This window comes from Ambystoma mexicanum, chromosome 1p (assembly GCF_040938575.1).
Source record: "Ambystoma mexicanum isolate Mex_15411 chromosome 1p, UKY_AmexF1_1, whole genome shotgun sequence".
Classification (NCBI taxonomy): domain Eukaryota; kingdom Metazoa; phylum Chordata; class Amphibia; order Caudata; family Ambystomatidae; genus Ambystoma; species Ambystoma mexicanum.
In genome coordinates, this window is record NC_090921.1 from 1,282,616,995 (window position 1) to 1,282,642,729 (window position 25,735).

Here is a 25,735-nt window from a genome sequence, read left to right on the forward strand (position 1 = left end):
GGAAGATGAGGCCGTCCTTCATTCGGATTAGAGCCCCCAGAAATTGTTTTACTGACGGGGACTAGACTGGATTTTTTCTCGTTGATGGAGAATCCCAGACTGAACAGAAGGTCTATGGTCTTCTGGGTGTTCAAAAAGCATGCGTCATAAGAGTCCCATGTTATGAGCCAGACGTCGAGGTAAGGGTAAACCGGGACGGACAGTCTGCGAAGGTGTGCTGCCGCTATTGCCAGGACCTTTGTAGACACTCTTGGCGCTGAGGCGATGCCAAAGGGGAGCACTTTGAATTGGTAATGCCTGTCCTCCATCATGAACCATAGATATTTCCTGTGCGCTGGCAACATTGAAATATGAAAGTATGCATCTTTCATGTCCAATGTTGCCATGTGGTCCCCCTGTTTCAACAGTGGTATCACCTCCTGTAGCGTTACCATAAGAAACCTTTGAGGTTATATAAATTTGTTCGCTGGGCGCAGGTCTAGAACAGGGCGCATGCTGAGGTCCTTTTTGGGTACAAGGAAGTACATTGAATAAATACCCTTGTTTGCCTGAAGAGTAGGGACGGCTTCTATGGCGTCCTTTCCCAGCAGAGCAGTGCTTCCACCTCTTGCAGTACCTGTGGCCGACCGTCTTTATAACCCACTGGTCTGAAGTTATCCCCTCCCATGCCGTGAGGAAAGATGTTAAATGCCCCCTGACCAGGGTAACATGGGAGGGGATCTGGATCTGTTGGTAATTTCTGACCAGAGGCTGTGGCTCCTCTGGGGTTGGGGCATCTGCCTCTACCTTTGCCGCATCGCTGACCCCTAGGTGGGTAGTAGGCGGGGCTTCCTGATGTTTGTCCAGAGTTGTAGTTTCCCGTGCTGTAGTTGTCCTGACTTGCACGGGACTGCCCTCGAAAGGACCAACGAGACCCACCTCCCCTTTGGGGGGAAGGTTTCTGAGTTATTTGTTGCAAGGACTTGAGTCTCATGCTCTTTCTTGGCCGTCTCTAGGACATAGTCGACCACTTTCCCAAAGAGATTGGTCTCTTCTATGGGTTTGTTGATAAGAGCAGCTTGTGTTTCAGGCTTGAACACCGAGTTGCGAAGCCAAGCGTGCCGCTTGAGTAGAGTGCCCTGGGCCAGAGACCTGCCTGCTGTCTCAGCAGTGTCCAGAGTATTTTTGATTATATTCTGATTTACCTGCCTGCCCTCGGCCACGATGGTGAGAAGCCTGGACCCAACGGGTTCAGGAACCTCCTGGAGACCTTCTTGTACAAGGTTCCATTGTGAGTCTGCATAACTGGCCAGCAGCGTGGTGTTATTTGCTATGCGTGTGGCGTATGCAGCTGCCGCGGTAACACGCTTACCTAGGGCGTACAACCTCTTGGATTCCTTATCCGGAGGTGCCTCCCCCGTAGCCAGGGGTACACTCCTACCCGTTTTCGGGTGATAGTGACTACCAAGGAGTCTGGGGTGGCGTGGCATTTAATATACTGAGGGCCCGAAGGAGCTGGTCGAAGTCATTTTTCCACTCGGGTTCACTGCCCGGGTCTGAGCTGGCGTGACCAGGGAGGGGGCCAATCTTCTTTTAACCGAATTTAGGAGGGGAATTGCTTGGCTTGAGGGGGGTTTCTCCTTGAGAATTTTCTCCACAAAGTCTTGTTCGGGTACCGCCTCCTGTGTAGTGATCTGAAAGTGATCTGCTGCCTTCCTTAAGATGGCATGGAAGGCCATTTGATTGTCTACAAGCGAGGCCTGGCGAGCCTGGATGGATGGAGGAGAATCCAGGCATAGAACATCAGTATCCTGATCTTGCGCAGGGAGCGTCCATGGCTCCATTTCCACTTGCTGGGTTTCCTCCCAGTTGTCCATGGCAACCGCCCGGTCCTCAGTGTAGTCCTGTAGGAAGGAAAGGCCTTCTTCACTGTAGATGTCCGGGTAAATGTCCATCTGGGGCACATCTTCATGGTGGACAGAACCCGCAGGTCTGATTTTCTTGGAAACATTAAGCCGATCTTAAAATACGTTCCCCACAAGATCTCTTAGAGGAAGGATGCTCAGAAAATGAGGATTTTTTCAAGACGATCCATGTACCCCTCAAATGTCTCCCTTGTCCACTAAGAGGAACCAGAAGGGCCTAAAAGGTGGAAAAAAGTTGTTTTCCGCCATTTGGCGTCGAAATTTGTCTCCAAGGGTGTTGGGCAGAGGCTCCTGACTGTCCTCGTAGGTTTCGCGAGTATCAGGGCACCATGGCGTGTCTTTAGACTTGTCCGCGGCCTGCCTCATGCGTTCCGACGGTGTAGGTACCAGCCCAACTGCCAAAGTAATTCTTGCGATACTGTCTTCAATCTCTGCCGAATCGGCGTGAGTTGACGGGTTCGAAAGGCTTATCGGACGATGTACCGCCTACCTCAGCGTTTGAGGGCCTCGTGGTAGATTCTTCACCCAGAGGCCTAGTAGTAGGTTTCGGGCCTACCGGGCCTTTAGGAACCGTCGGAGCATCGCATGACCGCGCTTCGACGTGTAAACCCGATTTAGGACTGCAGATGAGGGGAAGGCTGCTGCTGATCCACCCGATCAGAGGAATCTGCTGAAATTTACGACAGCCCTGTTGGCGCTTTCACCTTTTTCGACAGAACTGTCGAAATTGGTGGTGGGGTGGTGTGTTTAGTGTGTTGCGGTTTTTGTATGCCCCCGATGCCGGGTGTTGTCCCTGAAGCATGACTTGCGTCAGGCCTTGAAGGGTCAGGAACGGGTGTGGCGGACCTAGAAGTGTCCGCTTCAAGGTCTATAACATCCAATATGTATGTTTGGTCATCGGAGGTGCCCCAGTCACTTTTGGCGGGTGTGGTGGTAGGGGAGGAGGGGTCAGCCTGCGACATACCATACACAGCCCACCGCTTTCCACAGCGCTTTAAGGGTCTTAGGCCGAAGGAGCTAACAAGCCTGTTAAGTAGTCAGCCGGAGACAACCGAGGTTTTACTTTCAAACGTTGTTTATTTTCACAACTAACACTTCAGATAATTTAATTCATACAAATGAATATGGTTCCTTTCACCTCGCAGGCACTGCCGCTGCGCCTTGCGTTTGTCAGTCCCACTTGTCTCTTATCACACCCTGGCGTGTCTAGGCTTTCAGCCCTCAACCTGCCGCCGTCCGATGCACACAAAAAGAAAACAAATAGCAATGGCCCACTGTTCACCTCTCTGAATACTTTTCCTCTGGTTGCCGGTTTTCTGCTCTGTACGGCTGTCTGGAGTCTCGGACAAGGTACGGTGTCACTCTGTAGGTTTTCCATTTCTTCCTAGTAAGCCCACTCGTATTCTCCGCTGGTCTCACTCCAATCTGGTGCGGCGCCCATCGCCACGCACCGTTCCTGCAAGAGAAGACTCCGGTTGAGAGTTTGAGTTGCTTTTAACCCTTGATCCACTCCTCCCTCGTAATCAGCCCCTGGTGTTCTCAGCAACGGTTTTGTCACACCTGACCCCGATTACCCACCTCCTCCCTGCTCCGGCCGCTGTGGGTTAACCCTGTGCTTTGCCTCTGTTCTGGTGGGTCTGATCTGATACGCGAACCCGGTTCTCCCTTTTCTTATTTTTCTTTCTTTTCCCATCGGTGGGCCCCCTCCCTGATGCGGTATTCCATGGGGCATTCTGGGATCAGTAGTCTTTTTCGAAGGCCAGCATTTGTACCCGGCTGCTCACTTCCGCAACCCCCTCCTGCCGCCACCACTTCCATATCACAAAGCCACACACCGCTTCTCGCCGTGATCTAAGGGGGGGGAGGAGGGGGACAAGAATTACACATTCTGTGCTCGTCTTTCCACGGGTATCTGACCCTACACTTGGGGCAGAACCTAAATGGAGTCCTTTACATAGCAAAAGGAATAAACGAAGATGACCAGACCTAGAGGACAAAGATGGGGAAAGAGAAAAGACATAATGAAAGATATGGCCACCCCGACCCCACTCACCCTACTTTGTAGGCCGGCCAGAGGGCCCGGCCACATGGATTCCTCAGCCACCGGATCTTAGGCGCTGAAATCCACCGCCGTAGAACTTTCCTGCAGTCTTCTTCAAAGTTCTTAATCGCTGTCGAAGTGACTTATAAGGGAACAACCGACGGTATAAAGATAAACAATGTCTCTTATGCAAGAGCTCCGCTATAGGGCGACAAAAAACAATCTGAGGGACCTCAGCGCGTGAGGTATTTTGGGTACACTACACATCACGATAGGGATAGTGTTACAGACATTCCTATGCCGACGTCCCCTTTCGGTCCCCGAAAGACAAGATGCAATACTCTGCGGTTACCACTGGATGTCAGACCATACGCACAGCATGTGATTCTAAGCAGATTAAGAAGCATCAGAAACAGATCTACAAAAGGTTTCCACCGCACACAGATTGAATGACTGGTTCACCAAAACATACTCAAGACTTAAATGGGGCACAAGCTGCAAGTATGGAGCTACTGCGTCTATTGATAAGCACGAGTGAATGGAACTAATTGGAAGAGTGGGGGGATTGGCTAGAGACTTTACACTCTAAATGGGTTCCCACAACACCCATCTAGCAACTCAGCGTCACAGTTAAAGAGCCTGCTGGACGTCTCCTTGGTTCACCATTAGCTGGTGCAGGCTGAGACCGAACTTTTAAGTCTGCCAGAGGTGCTAGGGGACGCACGCTTCACAATACAGCTAGGGAACAAGGCACAGTGTAATGTCCAAACCAGAAGGTTTACATGCAAAATAACCAACACTTTATCTCTAGTAACCATGTAATAGGGCGGTTATGAAAAAGGAGACGGTACAGGGCTGACATTTATAAATGTATTTCTGAAAACCAATGAGGGACTTACAGCTTTCTGAGAGGGTTTCCACTGTCAATTTATCACCTCTAAGTCAGTAGGACGACCCTTCTGGTGAGTTAGAACCAGTAAGCCTGCTGACTCACTGCTAATATGTGCTTATAAAATAGTCAACCACCATATATCCTTTCTGTACAGAGCTCACCACCTCTTCCCAAGTACATGATATAAGGAGGACGATGCACGGTGGGCTGTCATGGGACTCTGGATTTCGGAAAGCATATATATGGTGTACATTCCAACACTGGTGCTCTAACAAAGTACAATATTTATACTTTTTCTAGCTGGTATCCAATAATTAAATCCCTAAAGTCTCTGATGCCAAGGTTAGACCAGTGGATCCGCTGCCTTGGTTATGTTGTGGTAATGAGATAAGCCACCAAATGGCTAGAAGAGACGGGCTGAAAACTGCTGCCATGGAGCATTGAATGCACAAAAGCAGAAAGGAGATGGGATTCTGCATCCATCACTGTGCCTATTCGTGAATAGAATGGGTATTGGGGGTGGGGCACTAGATGACAGACTTCTCTTATTTTGTCACCGTAATTCTGCTTCCCAGGGATTCTATGACTGTCTTCTTACCAGACAAAGAAAGGTCACGGTACAGCAGGGTTACCTGTGAAGATGGTCTTCCTCTTGCGCAATGTGGCAAAGTTGTCCAGAAGTGGGGTGATGATGCCCTGCATTGTCCCGAACATTGTGCTCAACCCCAGATTCAGCAGCATGAAGAAGAAGAGCACACTCCAGAATGGCGAGGCGGGAAAGTGCGTCATAGCTTCAGTGAATGCAATGAAGGCGAGGCCCGTGCCCTCCACGCCCTGAAGAGAGCATGACAAAGAGTTAATGTTGCCTACTTCCCAAACAAAACGAACACACACTTTTACAGCTTCCTGCTCCAGTGCAGCAGTGAATCAATGGTTTGGTGGGAACTTCATTTAATCCAATCAACAGACTACATTCAAGCTGCCAGTAGGTAATGGGTTTATGGCAACCACGTCACTACTGTTAGTAGACCATGAGGAAAATGGTACTACACACAGTGCATCCATTAGATCACTCCCAGGGCAGCCAAACAGACGGGTGCATGCCCTGCAATAATGCAGCCAGTAGACAATGGAGGAAACAGGACTACTCCCAGTGCACTCGGACAAAATGGTAATAGGATTTACATCAGGAAAAATCAATATAAATTATGTTATTAGCATCTGATGCAGTAAAGAGGCAATGTAAAATGCAGAATGGGATAATGCAATCCGTGAGCTGTGAGAAGTGGGTTATCATTAGTCCGACTCTATAGAAATAGTCCAAGAATCTGATATTGTAAGACACAGGACATGGCCAATAGAAAGCAAAGCAGTACTTCATTCTAAGGGCTTTGGGGTAGTGCAGAACCTTGTCAAGAGTCGAGTTTAAGAAAAAAATGATGGTTGCAGACACACCTTGTTCATCTCGTTCTCCACCTGGCAGTGCTCAATGCCGTGCTGATGAAGAGTGTGGTTATCCATTGCTGCAACACTATGGAACCACCTGCTGTACTCCGTCGGGGTGGTGATGTTTTCTTTCGGAAGGAAATGGGCTGGTAGATTTTGGTTAGCAACCAGGTTCCAAATACTCTCCATATTCCTAATAAAGACAGTGAGAAATTGAAACGGAGACATGGATTTTGACATGGAATCAGAATCTAGCAATGAAACGGCAGGGGCAATGACTTCCTTCACTGAGTGAACTCCTTTTGTCCCCAAAGTAGCATGCACCCGCTTATCAGTGACTAATCATTCGCCTTCATTGCCTATTCATCTCTCCTCACTTTCCAGCCATCTGCCCTCAGTGCCATATCGACTGATCACAATGTCCAAGTGGCAGCACCCAATGGCCAAATGAATGCTCGAACATCATTCTTCCATCTATCAGCTGTACATGTATACCAGGATATCATGGTATACATCATTTTGTTGCACAGTTTGGACCAAGCATCAATTGATTTAATAATGCCATTAAAAACAAGTAATTTACCCAATTATTAATTAGATGTGATTTGTAAATATGAAGTGTGACGAATCTGCACTGGGGGTGGTGCTCAACAGGAGGATCACATGGTGTTGGATAGCCCTAAGGGATGAGGGATGACCTGGAGAAAACATGGTGTCCCCTTAACACTCCTCGTCTCACCACACCTTCCCAAAATCTTTCCTGGGTCCTCTCCCTTATTATCCCTTTGTGTTTTTGCCAATCCAGTAATTTGGAAAACCCAGACGAAAAAGATACCAACTGATGTATTACAAACTCTGGAAGGCGATACTTTGATGAGTATGAAGATGACTTCTTCCAACTACAAGAAACATTGTAGTCTTTTGCAGTCTCCTATTGGACAAGAAACAATTGAAATAGAAGAAGTAATTTCAAACATGGAGTCTGATCCTTTCCCAAGGAACCGGAAAGCAGTACTCCCAACGGGACAGAAGAGCCAGGCATTTCGAGACGGAGCGAGTCGCTTGCCAGGAGAGTCCCCGGCTGGTAGATTGGACTACCAAGACTCCAGACTGTCTTGGTACCAGAAGGAAGAAGCCCCGCAATCCGAGAACCAGAGAGGACAGTGAAACCCGTTGAGGGAGGAAGAGACCGGCGGGGACGCAGAGTGGTCCACGAACAACACACAAGACCCGACGAGGACAGAACCTGGATGCACTAGAGCCCAAGGTACGTGGGTTGCCGACAGGGTGTGAGGGAGGAAGAGAAACGAGAGAAGCCGCAGACCTAGGGTCTAGGAACCATGTGTACTGTTTATACATATAAGGGTCTTGGACCCAAAAAAATACAGCGGAAAAGCCAACATGAAAGGGTCTAGGACCCGCAGAGGATACCTGGCAGGATAGTGAACAGGCATCGAGTTTGGAACTGTGTGTGAAAAAAAGGTGAATCTGGGGCCCGCAAGTTATCAAAGAAGCTCTCTTCATCGACACAGTACCCGAGAAGGAAGTCAGCCAGGTACAAGGTGAATTTGATGAACATTGTTATGAAGTGCTAAGAGGAGGGAGGCACCCTCTTAGCTAGTGCTATACCTTGACGAGGGGGAAGGAGTTATTCCCCCTGAAGTGCAACTGTGTGAAAAAGTGCCAAGAGAAGGGAGACACCCTCTTGGATTGTGTTATAACTTAACCAGGGGAAGGGAGAGATTCCCTCTGATACTGAGAACATTGTTTTAGAACTTTCTGAAAGCCTGAGAAAAGCCTGGGGAAGGGAAACACTCCCCTGTTGAGAAAATGTTATGCTATATACCTATGAGGATCTGAAAGTCTAGAGGAAGGGAGCCAGCCCTCTGGATCGAGAACATCAATGTTTTCTTTAATTTAGTTTCAATTGTAAGGGATGGGAATAGGTTTATGACACATGAACGCAGACTACTTGTTTTATATGGACATTCTGACCTAGCCATTAGTAATTAGTTGAGGCAGGGAAACCCCTCTTAGTCATAGGGACAGAGAGGGCTTTCCTTCTTTTCTGTTTAAATACAAGTATTTGCCAGCAACCATGCCACTCCTCTCCTATCTCAACACCCTTGCAGTAAACTTGTTTTAGTACTTTTTAATATTTACTTTCAACACTATCCCTTCCTCTCCCAAATCGCCGAATCTGTTATTCACTTGCAGTCCAATACAGAATGTGATCTTTTAATAGATGCAATAGTTTTAAGAGTTTGCTGAGGCTGCAGTACCAGCATTTCTCCTGGCCACCCCCAGCCCAAAATTCCTACTTGTACCGGTTCCACTATTTTCCAACAATTGAACGGGAAATGCGATTTTCAATCACATTTGCTTTCTTTGTTTTTGGATTTGTTTGTGTTCCTCTTTTTTCCAAAAAATATGCGTTTGGTTCGTATTTGGATTTATTTTTTACACCACAAGGTTACTGCTCTTAGCTTAGAATACACATCTTTTTAATTCTAAGCAATTTCACTTTCATTTTGATTTTGTGTGCATCGCTACTCCTCCCTCAGAAGTGTGAACATGGTTCAGGACAGGGTCCCAAGCATTACATAAAATGCACACATCAGTTTCCATTAGAGGAGCCTAATGGTACCTGGAATAAGGTAGCTGTTGCCCATGTGTGCCTGCATAGCATAGGTAGGCACAGTACTAGTGTCTGCAATGCCTCATTTCCAGCATGCAGGTACCTACTCAATTTAGCCCAGATCCAAGCAGCTCTTTTATAGAGTACTCCTTTCTAGCTACATGCAAGGGATGACACTCGATAAAAGGAAAGTGTTCAGCCATAAAGAATTAATACTGTGGGACCAGATCCCATGGTTAGCCCAGGCAACCTAGGAATTCCCTGCATCCATCAGACTGTCACTGTCTTTAAAAAAAAATTAAAAAAGGTATTTGCTCCGACAACAAGGTCAGTATCAACACACATAAGTGAGCAGAGGCTTTGCTGGGGGGGGGGCTAAGGGGGCTATAGCCCCTGGTCTTTTAGTTGTAGCCCCGGTTAGAATCTCAGGAGCTACAGCCAAAAGGCGAGCTAGCCCCCAGTCTCAACAGTTCTGACATCAGAGTAGCCCCAGGTCTTTTCCAGACCTAGCAACACCCCTGTCAGTGAGCATTGGTCCAAGAGCTGCACTGAAAACAAGTGGTACATTTGATTGAAAAACAACATTTGGAGCATGCCACACAGTGGTTCATTTTTGATACCTTGACTCCAGATCTAAATTCATTCTTGGCTTTTTCTAGATTGTATAAACTAGAACAACAATGAAAATTGAGATTAAAATCCCTACTACAGGATTTAGTGACACCATTAGCTGGAGCATTATGTTGTGAAATATGCAAGCTTAAAGAAATCTGGTATAGCAGGCCAATAGATTGGGCAGTCCTTTTTTCAAACTTTCTTTTTAAACAGTATTTTATTGGTTTTACAACACATCTAAGAACTTCACCATTCACATATTTACATCACAGAGACAATGGTATTCTGATCATAAACACCCAAGTAAAAAAAAAAAAAACATTTTCCCTTCCCTTACGTCTGATTTATACATAGTCCAAATGGAACTCTCTCCGAGTTATCTTTCCCCCGACGGCCTTAACCAATGCTATCTCAGAACATGCGTTATCCTGCATCGGCAGCTATAGACTTCTTTCCTACCCTTTACCCTACCCCCCGCACATTAGAGTAACGTTCAAAACCACACTGTTCACTTTATTAACCTCAACACCTCTCAGTACCATTCCACCTTTGCACTTAAGTAGCCTTCATATACAATTCTGACATTATGATGTTATACGCCACCCTGAGAGTCAAGAAACAGGCACTGTGTGAAACATTAAAGTTGTTCATGGGCTCTCTCTCGTTGACCTCTTTCCCTCCCCCTTCAATGCATTTCTATAATCAGTATAACATTCCAAAAAGGGGAGCCAGATCATGTCTATGTTTGAGTGGGACTCCAGCAGGGCCACTAATACTTTCCACATGATATATGGTGTGTGCCTTCGTAAGCCATTCCCCCTTCGTTGGCAGAGTACTGTTTTTCCATTCAACTGTCAGACATACTCGAGCTGCTAACAACAACTTTCAGGGCATGTGCGAAAGAATTGCGTTTGTCTCTTCCGCGTCCGTCTATTCTGAACAGGACCAATAATGGGGAAATCTCCTAGAAATACCATCTATGGCCTGTATCCAGCCCAGGACCACGTTACAGAACATCTGCACCTTAACACACCTCCACCACTGGTGCCAATAATCACTTATTTCACCACACCCCCTCCAACAATGCAGTGCTATCCCTGGAAACATTTGGCAGCCGTTGTGGGGTCAGGTGCCATCTCAACAATAGCCACCCGTTGTGCATCTTGTATTGCATAGATCTAAGATGTGCTCCATACTGCCTTGTACATTACTGCCTATGCGTCTGGTTGATCCTGCAACTCTAGTTCTTCGTCCCACTTGGTTTGAGTACTTGGTTGTAGAAGATGGCCTCTGGTAAGAGTGCACTATATAACTGGGCTATCAACCCCCATGAACCCCGGCTAACACTTAAATACCGTAAGCAGCCTCCGAAAGGGAGCCCCTCCAGTGCGGATCTTGCAGTACGCTCCTCAACTGCAGATAACATAGCGGGCCTATCGTGGTACCGTGCTGTGCCTCCTCCAACTCTGCCGTTGACATATAGAAACCTTCCTTCCACATCTGCCCTGCTCTCAAACATTATTCAAACTAGGGCTGAAAGCGACTTACATCTATTAATTGATCCCCAATAGGAGGGGCCCATATGCAACTGATGGGAGATAGCCAGGATGTCACTCCCTTCATAGTCGTGTGGGACGCCAAAGGGACCGCAGAACCGCTAAGACTGGGTGCTTCCGGATCTTACGTGGCATGGTCTGGTATGGGACCCATAGCCATTCGCCCAGGGTTACTGGCATAAATAGCTAATTTTCCAGTTCTACCCATTGTTTCTCAGTGTTTTCCCACAAGTGATCCACTTGGATGCGAAATTGAGAAGCCCTATAATATTCAAAGAGATCCGGGTATCCCATGACCCCCTTGTCTTTCGGTTTGGTCAAGGTTGCACATGAAACCCAGGGCTTCATCTGCGCCCACAAATACGCCGGGAGGGACCGCTTAACTTCTGGATGAAACCACTGGGAGTGATTGGAAGAGAAACAAGAATCTGGGGAGTATATTCATCTTAATGGACGTGAACCTAGCAGACCAGGAGAGCCCTAATTTGGACAATCTCCCTAAATCATCTTTGATGGTATTCCAAAGAGGTCTATAGTTTGCGTCGAATAGGCTAGCTAAATCTTTTGTGATCTGTACACCAAGGTATTTTATACCCTTTGTCGGTATTTGAAAGGCCCACTCTGCAACTAATTGTGCTGGAATAACTGAGTTCGGCTGGAGCGTTAGCACAACTGTTTTATTCAAATTCGCTCGAAATCCTGATAATGTGCCGTATTCCTTCAAGGTGGCAAAAAGGGCGGGCACCGATTCAAACGGTTGAGAAATATAGGCTAAAATATCATCCGCGAATAGCGCTAACTTGTATTCCTTCCCTCCTCTTTCAACCCCATGAATTTGAGCATTTGTTCGAATTGCCTGCGCCAACAGCTCCATCACGAAAGCAAACAAGAGGAGACAAGGGACAGCCCTGTTGTGTGCCTCATGTCAGGTTAAAGAGATCCAATGCCACACCATTAACCCTAACTTTAGCAGTAGCATTTCGGTAGAGTGCCGATGCCCCCGATAATTATAGCTCACCCAATCCTGGCCACCTCATAACCATACGCAGAAAGGGCCATTCGACTCTTTCAAATGCCTTCTCCATGTCAATAGACATTAAAATGGGACAATCTCCTCTTTCGTCGATAGCTGCAATAAAGTTGAGGGTTTTGCAAACATCATCTGCGCCCTGTCTGCCCTTTACATAACCAACCTGGTCTGTGTGAACTAACTGGGGTAGGATTTGGGCTAAACGGCTAGCGAGAATACTTGCATAGATCTTTGCATCTACATTTATAAGTGATATTGGGCAGCAAGATGCACATTCTGCGATTACATTCTTTAGGTATTACTATGATTCTGGATTCAGTGAATGACTGTGGGGCCTGGGTAGTGCCCAAGATTGAATTAATGAGTTTAACTATAAAAGGAGTTCACCAGTTGCTATTAGCTTTATAAAAGGTTGGTGTATGCCCATCCTGCACTGGTGCTGAACCTGCTTTTATTTTGGAGATGGCCCTTTGGATTTCTTCGGTTGCGATTGGGGCATTAACATATCGCGTCTGACACGCAATATCGGCATACAGGGGAATTATAAATAACGCACAATATCGTCTTCTGTCCCCTCCCCTTAGCTGCATATAGGCTAGTGTAGAACCTTGAGAAGTGTTTCGTAATGTCGCAAGGGTCCAGTAGCTCTATTCCCATTTCATTTTTAATTTTGGGGATCGCCCTTTCTGCCCTCTGTTTTCGCAGGCGGTTGGCCAACATGGTGTGGGCTTTGTCACCTCTCTCGTAAAATTTCTGCTTTAAATATCGCAGTTGCATCAGCGCTTTGCCTTGCCAAATATCCCTTAATTATTTTCAGAGCTCCCCAGTCTGTGCTAAGATTTCCACACTGTCTGCAGGCTAAGAACGGAGTTCTAATTTCTTGCGTGCAATCTCAGTTTACAGATCTTTCTCTCTTTTCAGCCTGATCCTGTTTCTGTGTGCCCCCTCCGCAATCAGGCTACCCCTAATTGTGGCTTTTGCCGCCTCCCATACCGTGTCAGTCACAGTAAAGTAGTCTTTAATTGCTTCTGTTAAGGTTTCCCGGGTCCGGTATCATAACAGATCCATCTGCTCTCTGTGTAGACAGATGGGCCAAGGTCTAATCCGAAAACACAATTCGTGATCCAACCAGGCTACTATCTCAATGGTTGCAGCTAAAATCATACCATCGTTCTGGGCTTCGATCAACAGATAGTCTATTCGAGAATAAGTGAAGTGGGAGGGAGTAGGGGGAATAAAAAGAGAATGCCCTCACCTTTGGGTGTACTGTGCGCCAGGTGTCAAAATGGTTTGCCCGTAATAAGCCTAGAAATCTTCCCCCTGTTGAGCCACACAGTGAATTTGCTCCCTGTCTCATGGAGTTCCCAATCCAAAGTAGGGTCCGCAATAATATTGAAATCGCCGGTACATACTAATGTGCCCTCTTTCCAACTAAGAAGTCGAAAAGGGACTTGTAGAAATGTAGCTGGTACTGGTTAGTCGTATAAGCAGAACAGAGCGTGACTGCACGTGATCTTATTCTCCCTTTTGATACTAAGTACCTCCCTTCCTTCTCCCTATGTATTTGCTGAATCTGAAGGCCTACCGAATTCCTGTATATAATCCCGACCCCTCCCTTCTTTTGACCGACCGAGGCCCACAGTGTACCCCCTAGTTCCCTACTGACGATCCTGAATTTTTTTTCCCTGCGCAAACTTTGTTTCCTGCACAAATAACATCTTTAGTTTGGAGAGTTTAAATTCCCTGGCCAGCATGGAGTGCTTTTGCAGTGAGTTTAGGCTTTAGACATTGAGGGACCCAAATGTTATCCCGTCAAGTAGTGCCATGTCGGTGTGTGTCGCGGTTTGACTTTTATGGTGGGGTATCCTAATGAAAAGGTAATGTCACATGCGTGAAATGTCTGAGACTGACTAGTGTGCAAGGTTGAATATGTGCAACTTTAATTGTGTCTAAGTGTTTCTCTCCACTCATTTGTTGGGTATACCTCCCCTCCTCAGACCCCCCCCTCACCCCCTTTCCCATGAAAAATGCCATCCTTGGCACTTCTTTTTTCAAGGGCATCTTGGGTGTAGAGAAGGGCCACTCCAGGGACCTCTCTCCAGGCTAATGTAAAACACTATTTAAATGCAGAGCCATCCCGCAACATAACTTATTAATAGCATCCGAACTCTCGTGGCTGCACAAGGGCTACAAACCCATTGCCCATTGTTAAAAGCACTATAAGCCATTCTGTTCTCCTTAATAGGACGAGCCTTCCCCCCTTGCTCGGGAAGCGTGTGGACTCAAAGAGCGACACTTCTGCTGAATTACATTTTTTTTCCGGGGGACTAGCCTTTCAGGGCATGTTATATCGCTTATATTTTCTAGTTCCAGGGGCTCGACCTCTCCTTGGTGAAGAGGGTGCAGTTTTATGCATCGGTCCCCCAGGGTTTCTGGCTTTGTCTGTCGACTCCTAACGTGCCTGCTTGTAGGCCCTCCAGAACACCTTGAGCTTCCTCCTCAGAAGTAACACGGTAGCCCTCTCCTCCGTGTTCAAAGCCTAATGAAAAGGGAAAATCCCATTGATAACGAATTTGATGCTCCTGCAGCCAGGTTGTCAGTGGGCGGCAACTTCTTTGTCTATTCAGAGTGGCAGCAGAGATGTCTTGAAATATTTTGATACTGGATCCTCAAATTCAATGGGTTCTCCCTCTCTTGCTTTTTGTAAGATGTCCTGTCTTTGCCTGTAGTAATGACACTTGGCGAGAACAGATTTTGGGCCATTCGGAGGACCCGCAGCCCTATGTTTTCTGTCAAATTCAAAGTCAGGGGCAGCTGCTGAATGAAACCGCAATATCACCAGGGCCTTCACTCTACTTTCTAACTCAGCTGGCGTTTCTCCTCGTCTTTCGTAGAGGCCGAGGATGCGTATGTTTGATCTTCGTTCTCGGTATTCAAGATCATCGAGCTTCAATTCAATGTGTCTCTGTTTTTGTTCTAGATCCTGGAACCTGGCTTCGCAGTTCATTGTTTATGTTTATTATTTATATTGCGCTCCAGGTACCCATAGGCTTAAGGGCGCAGACAACAGAAAAAACAAACAATACAGACAATTCTTACATAAAACAGAGATGAGCTAAGAGTGTATCCACAACAATATGCAAGACAAGGGAAACCTCCTTAAGTCGAATGAATAGTCAAATAATCAGATTACAGCTGGTGGATCCCCTCGGGATGTATCTACATAGTCTTAAAAAGGCCGGTAGGGAACTAGTCCCACATCCCACTAGGACGCAGTCCTTATCGGCGAGTGAGCTCCAGTCTCTCAGGTCCATCCTGTGGAGAATTTTAGGATCTGATAGTCTGACCACACCCGGCCCAGTTCTCTGTCTAAGCCAGGCTAGGACTTTAAAGCGCAGGGCTTCTTTAGGTTCATGGCCTTACTGATGTTAGTAATAATGAAATTTCTCTTGACTGAAACAAAATCCTGAGTACTCGTGTCTTCAATTTTGGGCATCCGACACTTTCTAATACACAGGTTATGGGAGGAGCCCAACTTGGACAGGACATTCGTCTGTATGAGGGGTTTGTAGACCTCTTGAGCCGGCTTCGGTGCAACTGCTGCAGTGGCAGCAGAAGGTTCCAAGGTGGAATTAACGATGTTAGACCTTTTAATTATACTTTTATTTCTCGGAAGACTGTACGGTTCCAAAACTACCTCACTACAGTAGTCCGATTGTGAGGCTTTATCTAGTAGATCTTTTTGAGGGTTGAATTGACAAGCCTTATCCAGGTTGCTTGTCTGAGTTCCAGCATTTAAGCAGGAGGATTCATTAGTTCTTTTAGGCCATATTCTTGCTGAATGAGCTAGGATCCACCACCAGTTTACTTAGTGAGTCCACTAAGAGTCCCAGATCAAAGGGGCTTGTGCATAGCAGCTGCTCCTTGGCAATATTAGCCATAAAGTCCAGCCAGTGATCGAGAACAGATTGATCTAGGGAGGATGGAAGAGATCCATTCTCCTCTTGCGGGCCTCCCATAGATGACTTCAGATACACTAAATTATTTCCTAAAGAATTCTCACCCCCCTCACGGGCAGGCGAGACAGCGGGATTACTAGCATGCTCCATGGTGATATAATTCTCCCTTTTTAAAACACTCCCTGGTAATGCAGGGACTATAGACAATTTAGATTCAGAACGCATGTTCTTCAATCTTCGTCTTCTCCAGGTACTGAGGGTTAAAACCTCTTGTACCTGATCTCTTATAGGCGAGGAAAGAGGTTGCGAGGCCAGCCTGTCCCATTTCCATTTCGATCTGACTTGTAAGAACTTTATCAATACACTAATGGGAATGAAAGATCTGCTCCTGGATCCTTGGGCGTCGATTATGAAGACACCCTTTTTTACTGGTGGCCATAAAATAAAGTATTCCTTACATAAGTTTAAACAATGTGCCAGCAGAGTAAGAAACAAAGCGTGTGTGCAGCCCCTCTCACCATGGACAACCAAATCCATATGAGCGACCGCACACCTCCTCTCTATCTGTCTCGTTCTCCCCCCACTGAGCAGCCAGAAGGAGGAATAAGCAAAAACAGAGTGCAACAAAGATGCCAAAATAGCGCTTGTATCTTCCTCCCCCGACAGCCTGAGTATCATGCCTTACATGCCGTATCGATACTCACTGAAATGCGGCTCCCGGTTTGGATCGGTTGAATCTGTTGGAGCAGTTAGAGCAGCAATTGCGCAGCACACGTGCAGATCCCCGTACTGAACACAGTTTCTCGGTGCAGTCGGCTCTGGAGACCCCCGACCACAGCCACGGCCTCCGCGAGGAAGCAGGAAGCTGCACAAAGTTGCAGCTGACACGCCAGCCGGATCTCGATGATTAGAGGAAGGAACCTAGCATCAGCAGTGAACGTCAAGCCGCACGGCCGTTACCGCCGCTTCCGACGTCCGAACCTGCCCTATTCTCTCTCCATCAGATGTTCCGTGGGATTACGGCGAGATCGACCCAACAGCTGGTTGTTCTCCACCGCCTCAATCCGGTCTTCTACTTTCACCGTTCTATCCCGCAAGTAAATTACTTTTTCTGTAAGGCTGGATTTTATCGAATGGATTTCCCCTAGTAAGAGTCTGATGTCCGCCTTGGTGGCACTGTCACAGTCATTCCCAGGTGTATCTGCAAACTCTGCTCCTGCTCCATACTTATTGGACTGCAGCTAAATTTCCTTAACTTTAAGACTGTGTTTGAATCCAGGTATCCAATAGGCAGGAAGTTCAATATTTATTCTTACAAGTGGCAACTAACATGGTAACTTTTTCTTGCAAGGCGCAATGCAAGCTTCTCCTACTAGTATTGGGGGTCAATGATATGTTCAATGGACAGAGCGGTTGCTTCTTTTCCTTTTTTAGTATTGTTTTCCTTCTTGTTCAGCGTTTCCTCTTCACAAGAGTACCCTAGCGCATCTCTGCAGGCTTTGCCTCCTGTGGGAGGCTCTTAGTATTGGGGACACTTGTCTTCACATACTTGCACACTATTCAGTATGAGCGAGCACCGTGTGGCAGTATTATCAGCTTAACCCTTGGAGGGTGTGCAAGTCTTGGAGCTTCAATGCACTGAAATAAATGTGCTGCTTTAAGTGCGACAACCTGGGAATGCTTTTCCTCTTCTTTTACTCTCCACACTACTCTCTCACAGCAGGCAGCTACCTGCGAGGTTGTTTGCGAATGTTTGTCTCAGCGCTGCTCTCTTGATGCAGGTAATTACCTATGTGGCCTTCTCCGGTCGCCTAGGCTCAGAGGGGGGGGTTCGTGGCACCGTATTTATCATAGTATAATAACGGGCCGGTGCCCCAGTTCCAGTAACTCTGCTTCGTACAGCAGATTACCCCTCCTGTGTGCTGTGCGCACTGCCTGTGCAAGCAGGGGGCCGTGAGGGCTACAATGCGTGGTTTAGTCGGGAGCCACGCTCAAGTGAAGGAGTACTTTGCTTACCGGTTGTGCTACGCGCACCGCGTATCTCTCTTTGCTAATAAAACTCCTCAGGCCGAATATCCACTCCGACGTCTTGGGTGAGCTATCGACTTCTCAGGTGAGCTAGGGGCTATCCCTTTCTTCCTGTACCACTCGTCACCGTCGTGAAGGATCTTGCTTTTAGGGAGTCCTCATGGTGTTCAGGCAGCATGCGCCATGTTGGTCATCTCGTGTAGCAGCGTACCAGATTTCTAGTCCTTGCATTCACTGCTTGTGCAGGCACGGTTCATCTTCATATTTCGCCACAACGTGCACAAACCGGTCAAGATTCCCAATATGTTTTCAGCATGCTATTAAGATCAATATATTCGGGATGTCACACCATGTCCCGGTGCCTGGAGAGGGAGACTTCTGCTCAGGCAGCCATAACGTCTGCGCCCCCTGGTGGTCTCCCAACCTTTCTGACATTAACCTTCTGGCTGGCCCATTATTAAAACAGTCTAGTTATGCACAATATCATTACATGAAGTGTGTTGGCACATGTCAAGATCAGGACATGAATCTACTGCAGATATGCAAGCAGTACTCACCACATATCCCGGGTGTATATAGAAATATGTCAGTGTCAGGACGTGCATTAATGCCAAACACGTAACGGAAAGCCCATGAATATACAAAGACACACTATTGAGAATGATGAATTTACAGTACTCCTGGGCACCATGGATATTCTTGTGGAATATGTTCCTCCTAATGAGTTACTCCAGCAGTAAGATTTTTGATCTTGAGTATGTGTTAAGTAGAGCTTCAAAAACAAAAAGGAAGCCATCCCTCCAAGAATTCATTAATTATAACAATTATTTGAAAAAATGTCTTAGTGATGCTACGAAGGATGAGTCAATCAATCCCATTGCATCAAATCAAACTTACAGTAGAGGTAATATATCCCTCAAATATAGATAACACACTCACAGCCTTATCCATTGCATATTCCAGCATTTATTTATCAAGAAATCTTTGAGTGCTGTGAAGGCATCAGGAGTCAGACACAGACAACAGGTTCAAGTTCGCTGAACAAAGTTTTGTTAACTCAAAAAGGCAGTAATGCCTTTCGTGCCCTATGCCAAGGTGGGATTGTTGTACCTAAAGAAAACTAAGGATAGTCTGCGTAGGTCCAAAATTATTAACGGTCTGTGTCCAAAACCTATACTTGCCCTCACAACTAACTGCATGCCATGTGTATCAAAATGAATAGTCTTCAAAATAAAGTTCATAGCTTCTTCTAGCTCGTGGCTTGTAATCAGCATCCCCTTCCCCAAGTTCAGACTGGTTCATAAAGCACAGTGGTCCCCTTCCACAAGCGTTCAAGCATTCACATTTTCCAGCTTTCAAAACAAAACATGACTTCAAAATCGCCCAAACGGTGATTGCAAAACACAAACTTCTTTATAGGCGTTTCAGTGGCTTTTCCATTCAGGGGCATCCGGTCTAGGCGCATTTGGCAGACCACACGGTCCACCCATTAGAGGTCACGCAACTGGCTCCCCTTCTTGACTGCTTTCCCATCAACACCAGTTCACTGCTTCTCCTTAACAGTGATGTGTTGAGATGGATTTCTGAACTCTGTCCTGGAAGGGCAGAGGTTCAGAAGGCCAGCCTAGTTTCTTGGAACAGGGTAACCTCTGGACAAGCCAGACCAATCAGGGTAGCGATAGCGGCGGTCAAGACTAGGTCTCAAGAGGGGCGAGGGTGACTGAAAGCCCGCAATGAGTACACAAAGCAAGGACGCTTACAAATTACTCCAGACAGGTGTTATATTAAAAATATAGACATTTATTACAAGGCCTTTGTAACATCGACCATAGTAAAGAATCACGGTAATACTCCAATAAACCAACACATCACAAGCAATACAATATATATATATATTCAAGACCAAGGGGTCTAAAGAGTTAGAAGCACGAAATATGCAGACCACCTAGAAAGAGAGGAAAACGGGCAGTGCAAGTAATCGTTAGACCCAGTTCGACCTCAGAGGCCACCTAACTAGAAGGAAGTCTGAGCCCTACGAAGAGTGGAGCCTTGTGCTCAAAAGTACCTGCACACACGGGTGCCAACGAGCAAAGGAGAGTCTCTTCAGGGAGATCAGGCAGTTCAGAGAGGTGAATAAAACGATGATGAACATTTCCCCGGTACTCAAGCGCAGCCTCCACTTGTGGGCAGAAGCATGGTGCGAGTGCGGAAAAGAGTTGCTGTTTATGACAGCGGTGGAGAGCCACAGGCTCCTGCGGGAGGGCGACCGTTTAGGGTATTGACTACTCACTGGTCACCCGATGCAGGCAGGCCCAGGCTTCTCCGGTTTCGTTTCGGTACTGGCAGGTTCAGATGCGATCAGCAGGATGTCTCGACGCCGTGTAGATTCCGCGACAGCAGGAGTCAGGGTCGAGGGTGTCCCAAATGCAGCGAACACGCTCAGGTTTGTTACCACAGCAGGGCAACTCGGCAATCGCATGTATTCCGGTCCCAAAGCACACGTCTCACTTCAGACCTGGGAATGCCAAGTGTACGAATTGTGTGAGAGTGCCGAGGACGCGGGATTAGCAGTAAGCCAGACGGCGGTGACAGAGCAAGGTTCCTGTGTAGGCTGGTCAGTCCACTGGATTGCCCAGGGACGCTTCCGAAGGCTTATGTACAGGATTTGGTGAAGATGCCGATAATAGTTGTTCCCGGCACCAGTACAGGCCTTCTCGTTCGGGCAGAGGGGTCTCACAGGACGACAGCAGTGCAGGGTGCCAAACCTTCAGCGGGCCACCAGCGATTCCTTAACTCAGATTCTTAGTTGCAGGATACTTGGCTCCTTATCCTTCGTTCGTGAGAACTCAGGAGATCGACATGGTAGTGGTGTTTCCGGCCTCCTCTTATCCAGAATTCCCTTCGCGCCAAAACGGAGAGGACCCAATGGGAAATCTGCTCACAAAACACTCACACCATACGTGGACCTATCACGGACCACGGTGGTCCCAGGCATTCTAGACTCTCTGGCACCCAGGATGTGTATTGGGAACAGACAACCCAGCCCACATCCTGGAGGCACACACAAGGCATGCAGAAGCCTGCAAAAGCGTTGTGTTTCACGGGAAAGTGCATGACAAAATGAGGACTGCCCCGGGTCGGCTCGACATGGGGGAAGGTGAAGGGGCAAGACGGTCAGCGGACAGGACAAAGAACCTTGTGGCATGGCCATTTTGGAGGCCAGGCCACCCATTTGGGCCAAACGCGGGAAGCGCGGTTAACATGGCAAAAAAGGGTTCAAAACACAAAGAAACGATAACTGCCACCAGTCCCGTCCGTGACACACTTGCACATTCCATGATAAGTCCTGCGAGAGTTTCTAGGGCCATTGGAATGACTAGAGACCCAGGAGCGCGATAATGTAAGTTATGGTGCACTCTTGTTTCATGTTGCTCAAAAGCTGCAACATGAGGAAAGGACTAAGGGAAACAAAGTCTCCCGGTACTGACTGTCTTAAGGGCATGTCAGTTTCCCCGTAAGAATGGAGCAAAAGCCCAGAGGAGTGTGGCGGAAGGCTGCGCTTCTCCGGCAAAGTCTAGATCAGGGTGTAAAACAACAGCAAAATGTTTGGGGGTTACCACATGGAAGGAAAATTACCTACAATTATGAAATCTTTCCTAACATGATCCTTGCTTCATTCCCATGTGTCACAACCGCCTGACACTGTACTGTGGCTTTGTTGACCACGATGCACTTGTTACACTTTCTTATGTTTCCATGGCTCTTGCCAATGCTCGTTTCCTTAGAACATACAGTTCCTTATACTCTTGGCTTTGGCCGATGTATTTCTCATACACAACTCTGTTCTCTTTGCTTTGGTAGCACTTGTTTCTCAGATAATACAGTTCATTGTAGTTTGGCTATTGCCAATACTTGGTTTTTTCACATAAGGCCGTTCTTCATTCCAATCAAGTTCACAAACTTCGCTTCAGAAAGATTCACAATCTTCCCTTCACTCCTCCCAAGATTCAAGAGTGTTCACAACTTGCTTTCGTTTCGTTCTGTATTCAAAATGACTTGTATTAGCTTTCATTCAAATAGCAATGCATGCTCCCGTTTAAATTAATGTCTTTTACTTAATTTCTATCAGCACCTGCCAGGCCAGTGTTCCCCCTTCTGAATGCACTCACCAGTCAGACTTACGGCTTCTTGCTAGGTCCTCTGCCGCCATAGGTTTCCTTCTTCCCGCGCGGTTCCTTGAGTCTTCCCCCAGCGGTCTTCCGTGGCCCGTGCTCACCCAGCAGTGCTTCCTCTGCGATGCAAGACTTACACGACTGCTGCCCTCAGTCATGCCGGTCTCCTTCCTACGACTTGCCATTGGCATTAAGCGCCCTGTACCTTCGCTTCCCGCTGCATAAACTGTGCCCTTTTCCACAGGTCTCGAGCGCTCCTCCTGCTACACCACTACACCAGAGAGGTCTGCCAGCACCCAGAGGTTTGCAAGCGTTCTCCCATAGCTGACCCATTTCCCGTTTGATCCGGGTTTTTAAAGTGCCATGGACGAGGTATCTCATCCTTGGCATTCCCTCGAGGTTGCCAAGAACGAGACAGCTTGTCCTTTTAGGCACTCTTTTTGAGCGATCCCTGCAAAGCAGGGATCGCTCAAAACAGTTATCCAACCCCCAGGCTATGTGAGGGGGAGGTTCCTCCTCACTGCCAGGGGGTTGGATTACCTTGTTCATGACAGCGTGCATAATGCACGCCGACATGATACTGAAAGTTAATTCACAGGGGTAGCCATTTTCGGCTGCGCGGTGAAGAGAGAAGGTAAGCGCCCTTCTCCCTCAATCTCCGGCTGTATTTCAAGCCGGAGATCGAGGGAGGTGTTGTTGCAAAGGGGAGACTCTCCCCTTTCCAACGACCCCTTTTGTGTAAGCATTGCTGGTCACGGATCGCGTGCAGAGCCAGTGACAAACTTGCAGGTGCAGCTCACGAATTGCCCCCCAGACCTGCTCAACAGTGCTGTTCCCCTGGGAAGGCAGTTTGCCACTAAGCCACATGTACAAGGTTGACTTTGTGCTGGGGTTGCCATACGCCCATTGGTCTTATTCCCATTTCCTATCAGTGTGCAGTCCAGTCTTCCGTGGTGGTAGATGACTTGGATTTGCCATGTATCTGGTGGAAGGAATCGAAAAGTTTACAGATAGCCTACCAATAACATATCCAAACTGTCTGGCAGCTAAGTACTGAATGTCATTCTTTTTTGTTTCCTTTGCAGTTGCGGCTACTGGAAAGCTTTTGCTGACTTATGAAAGTACATTGTAATGTGGGGGTGGATGGTTACTGTGGTAGGAGGGACTGTGGCTGCAGTGTCAGTGGTATGGGTGGGAACGAGTAGTGAGGAGGTCCTGGGGGCAATGATGGATGTGGCTTGCATAGAGGAAGGTGGCTGCTTTGTAGAAAAAATAATAATTTGGTAAACATAATTAGCAGCATTTTTTCAAAAATGTTTGCCGTAGTAATGCAGAGGTCATTTCTTCTGTGCATGCAATGCGCATTTGGTATGGTGCTCATTCCTTTTATTGCAACAGACACCCTAGGCCCAAATCTGTATGCTGTGCACATGAGCAAAATACCTGAAATTCTGATGTGCGAAAAGACTTGGTGTTACCCTGTTTTAGGCTTTTCCCTTTGCGTCCAGGTAGGTGCACCCACAGATGTGAGGTACCATTTTCATCAGGACACCTGTGGGAACGCGTAACGGTAGGTCACGTGGTGTTGACAGCGTGTTTCGGTGGGCGACCCGAGTGAAATGTTGCGGGAATTGTGTTAATTTCCAGCAAATTTCAGAGACATTTTCCTCTGCACACCAACCGAAACGCATCACCAACAACAGATGTCATAGCTTCCCGCGTTCCCACAGGTGTCCCGACGAAAGCGGTACCTCACATGTGTCGGTGTACCTACCTGGGCGCAAAGGGAAAAGGCTAACCCACTGGTAACCCCAAGCCTTTCGGGCCTAGGGTGTCAAAGTGACCAAGGAAAAAAGGGAACCCCATGCATTTCCGAAAAAAAAACCACCTGTGGGAATCCACAGAGGTCTGACTTGCGTAAATCGCCCCAGAATTTAATACCCACAATACCCGACAAAGTTTGATATTTGGTGGGAAAAAACAAGGCCAAAATCGCCCACCTCTCACTAAACGGTTCATAACTATATATATATATATATATATATATATATATATATATATATATATATATATATATATATATATATATATATATATATAAAAATAAAAAATGTTACCACTCAACCTGTTCTTGAAAGCCAGGAAAATTGGGAATTCAGCACAGCAAACCATTTATTCCTAGCTCTTAAAAGGAAAAAAACAGGCATCTTTGTACATTATTTTATTGCCATTTTTTAAACCAATATTTTCTGCCTTTTTGGTTATTTTCTCTCACCCCCCCTACAGCAAACTAGGTGCCGTTACGACCACCTACATGTGGGAAAAAAAGGGGCCAAATTTGGTCGAGATATCTCATGTAACAAAAAAGTTACAAGGCATTGAATGGCATACCGAAATCACCAAAAAAGGGATTGGCACTAGGGGGAAAACCCATGGCAGTTAAGGGGTTAAAAGTTCCCGTCTCCATGCTTATTCCAAAAACGACTAGACTGCTCATCACTAAAGCGGTAGTCCTGCTTTACTCTCGTCGTCCTCCTCCTCGTCGTCTCAGTACATGGCTGGGGTCAATATGCGTCTACATTAATAAAATGAGGATGTGTTCTAGTTCTCCTCTTCTTCGTCATCCCAGTAGTATGCGTGTGTTTTGGGGAAATGATCTAGGTAAAGAACAGAGAAGGGCTGACAAAAGTCTATAAAGGCGGGAGGGGTTTGTTGTGAAGGGGACATGGGGGATACCATGTCTCACCCAAGGACGTCCTTTCCCAACTCCCCTAGTGTCTCCTCCACCCAGGTGATCCTCCCTCGCATATCCACCCCCAGGGTCAGGCACAGCGCCTAATAAACGCATAAAAAGAATACAAACATAATATACACAACTTTCCATGACAGAGAAAATAAACACAGAAATACAAGAAGAATTCCTTGAAATATTCATTTTAGCATAAAACAATATCACATATGGGATTCCCACTAAAGCCTCACTATGCAACTACTGAAAAGCTATTGGGATGACCATATCAAGATCAAGTGCAGCATTGGCACAACTTGAGCAGTTTTCATGATTTTATAAGACATATCTGGGCTAAGTAATTTGGAAGAAAACGCCCACTGCAGCTCCTTTATTTGTTTGCCCCCAAATCAGTTCCTTTATTTGTCCGTTTATAATGCACCGGAGCCCGCAGGCCTTGATGTGCTTGGTCTAGGTTCAGATTTGATATGATAGTTTATTTATAAGCACTTATACACAATGTGTTTCAAAGCGCTTCAAGGCAAGGGAGGGAACAAGGGAAAATACAATGACATTCTTACAGGCCATGAACAGTAAAGATGTAAAATTAACTATCGTACTCAGCCTGACGACATTTCAGATAGTGCAAGAGCTAAGACATAGATAAGGATGGAAGGGGGAGAGTGGGAACGAATTGGTAACAGACAGGCATCTACCGTACTAGGC

General features: G+C 46.9%; 1 protein-coding gene across 2 annotated transcripts in view; it reads right to left on the reverse strand.

Moving 5' to 3' along the window:
* The window catches only part of LOC138452915 (sodium-dependent neutral amino acid transporter B(0)AT2-like), a 228,598-nt gene that overhangs the window by 21,378 nt on the left and 181,485 nt on the right, over positions 1-25,735 (reverse strand). For both annotated transcript variants that reach the window (XM_069605263.1, XM_069605265.1), the window contains exons 8-9: positions 6,293-6,476; positions 5,470-5,671 (exon numbers count right to left, since the gene is read on the reverse strand). In XM_069605263.1, the coding sequence (XP_069461364.1) occupies positions 5,470-5,671; positions 6,293-6,476 (386 nt within the window). The remainder of the gene's footprint in view (positions 1-5,469; positions 5,672-6,292; positions 6,477-25,735) is intronic.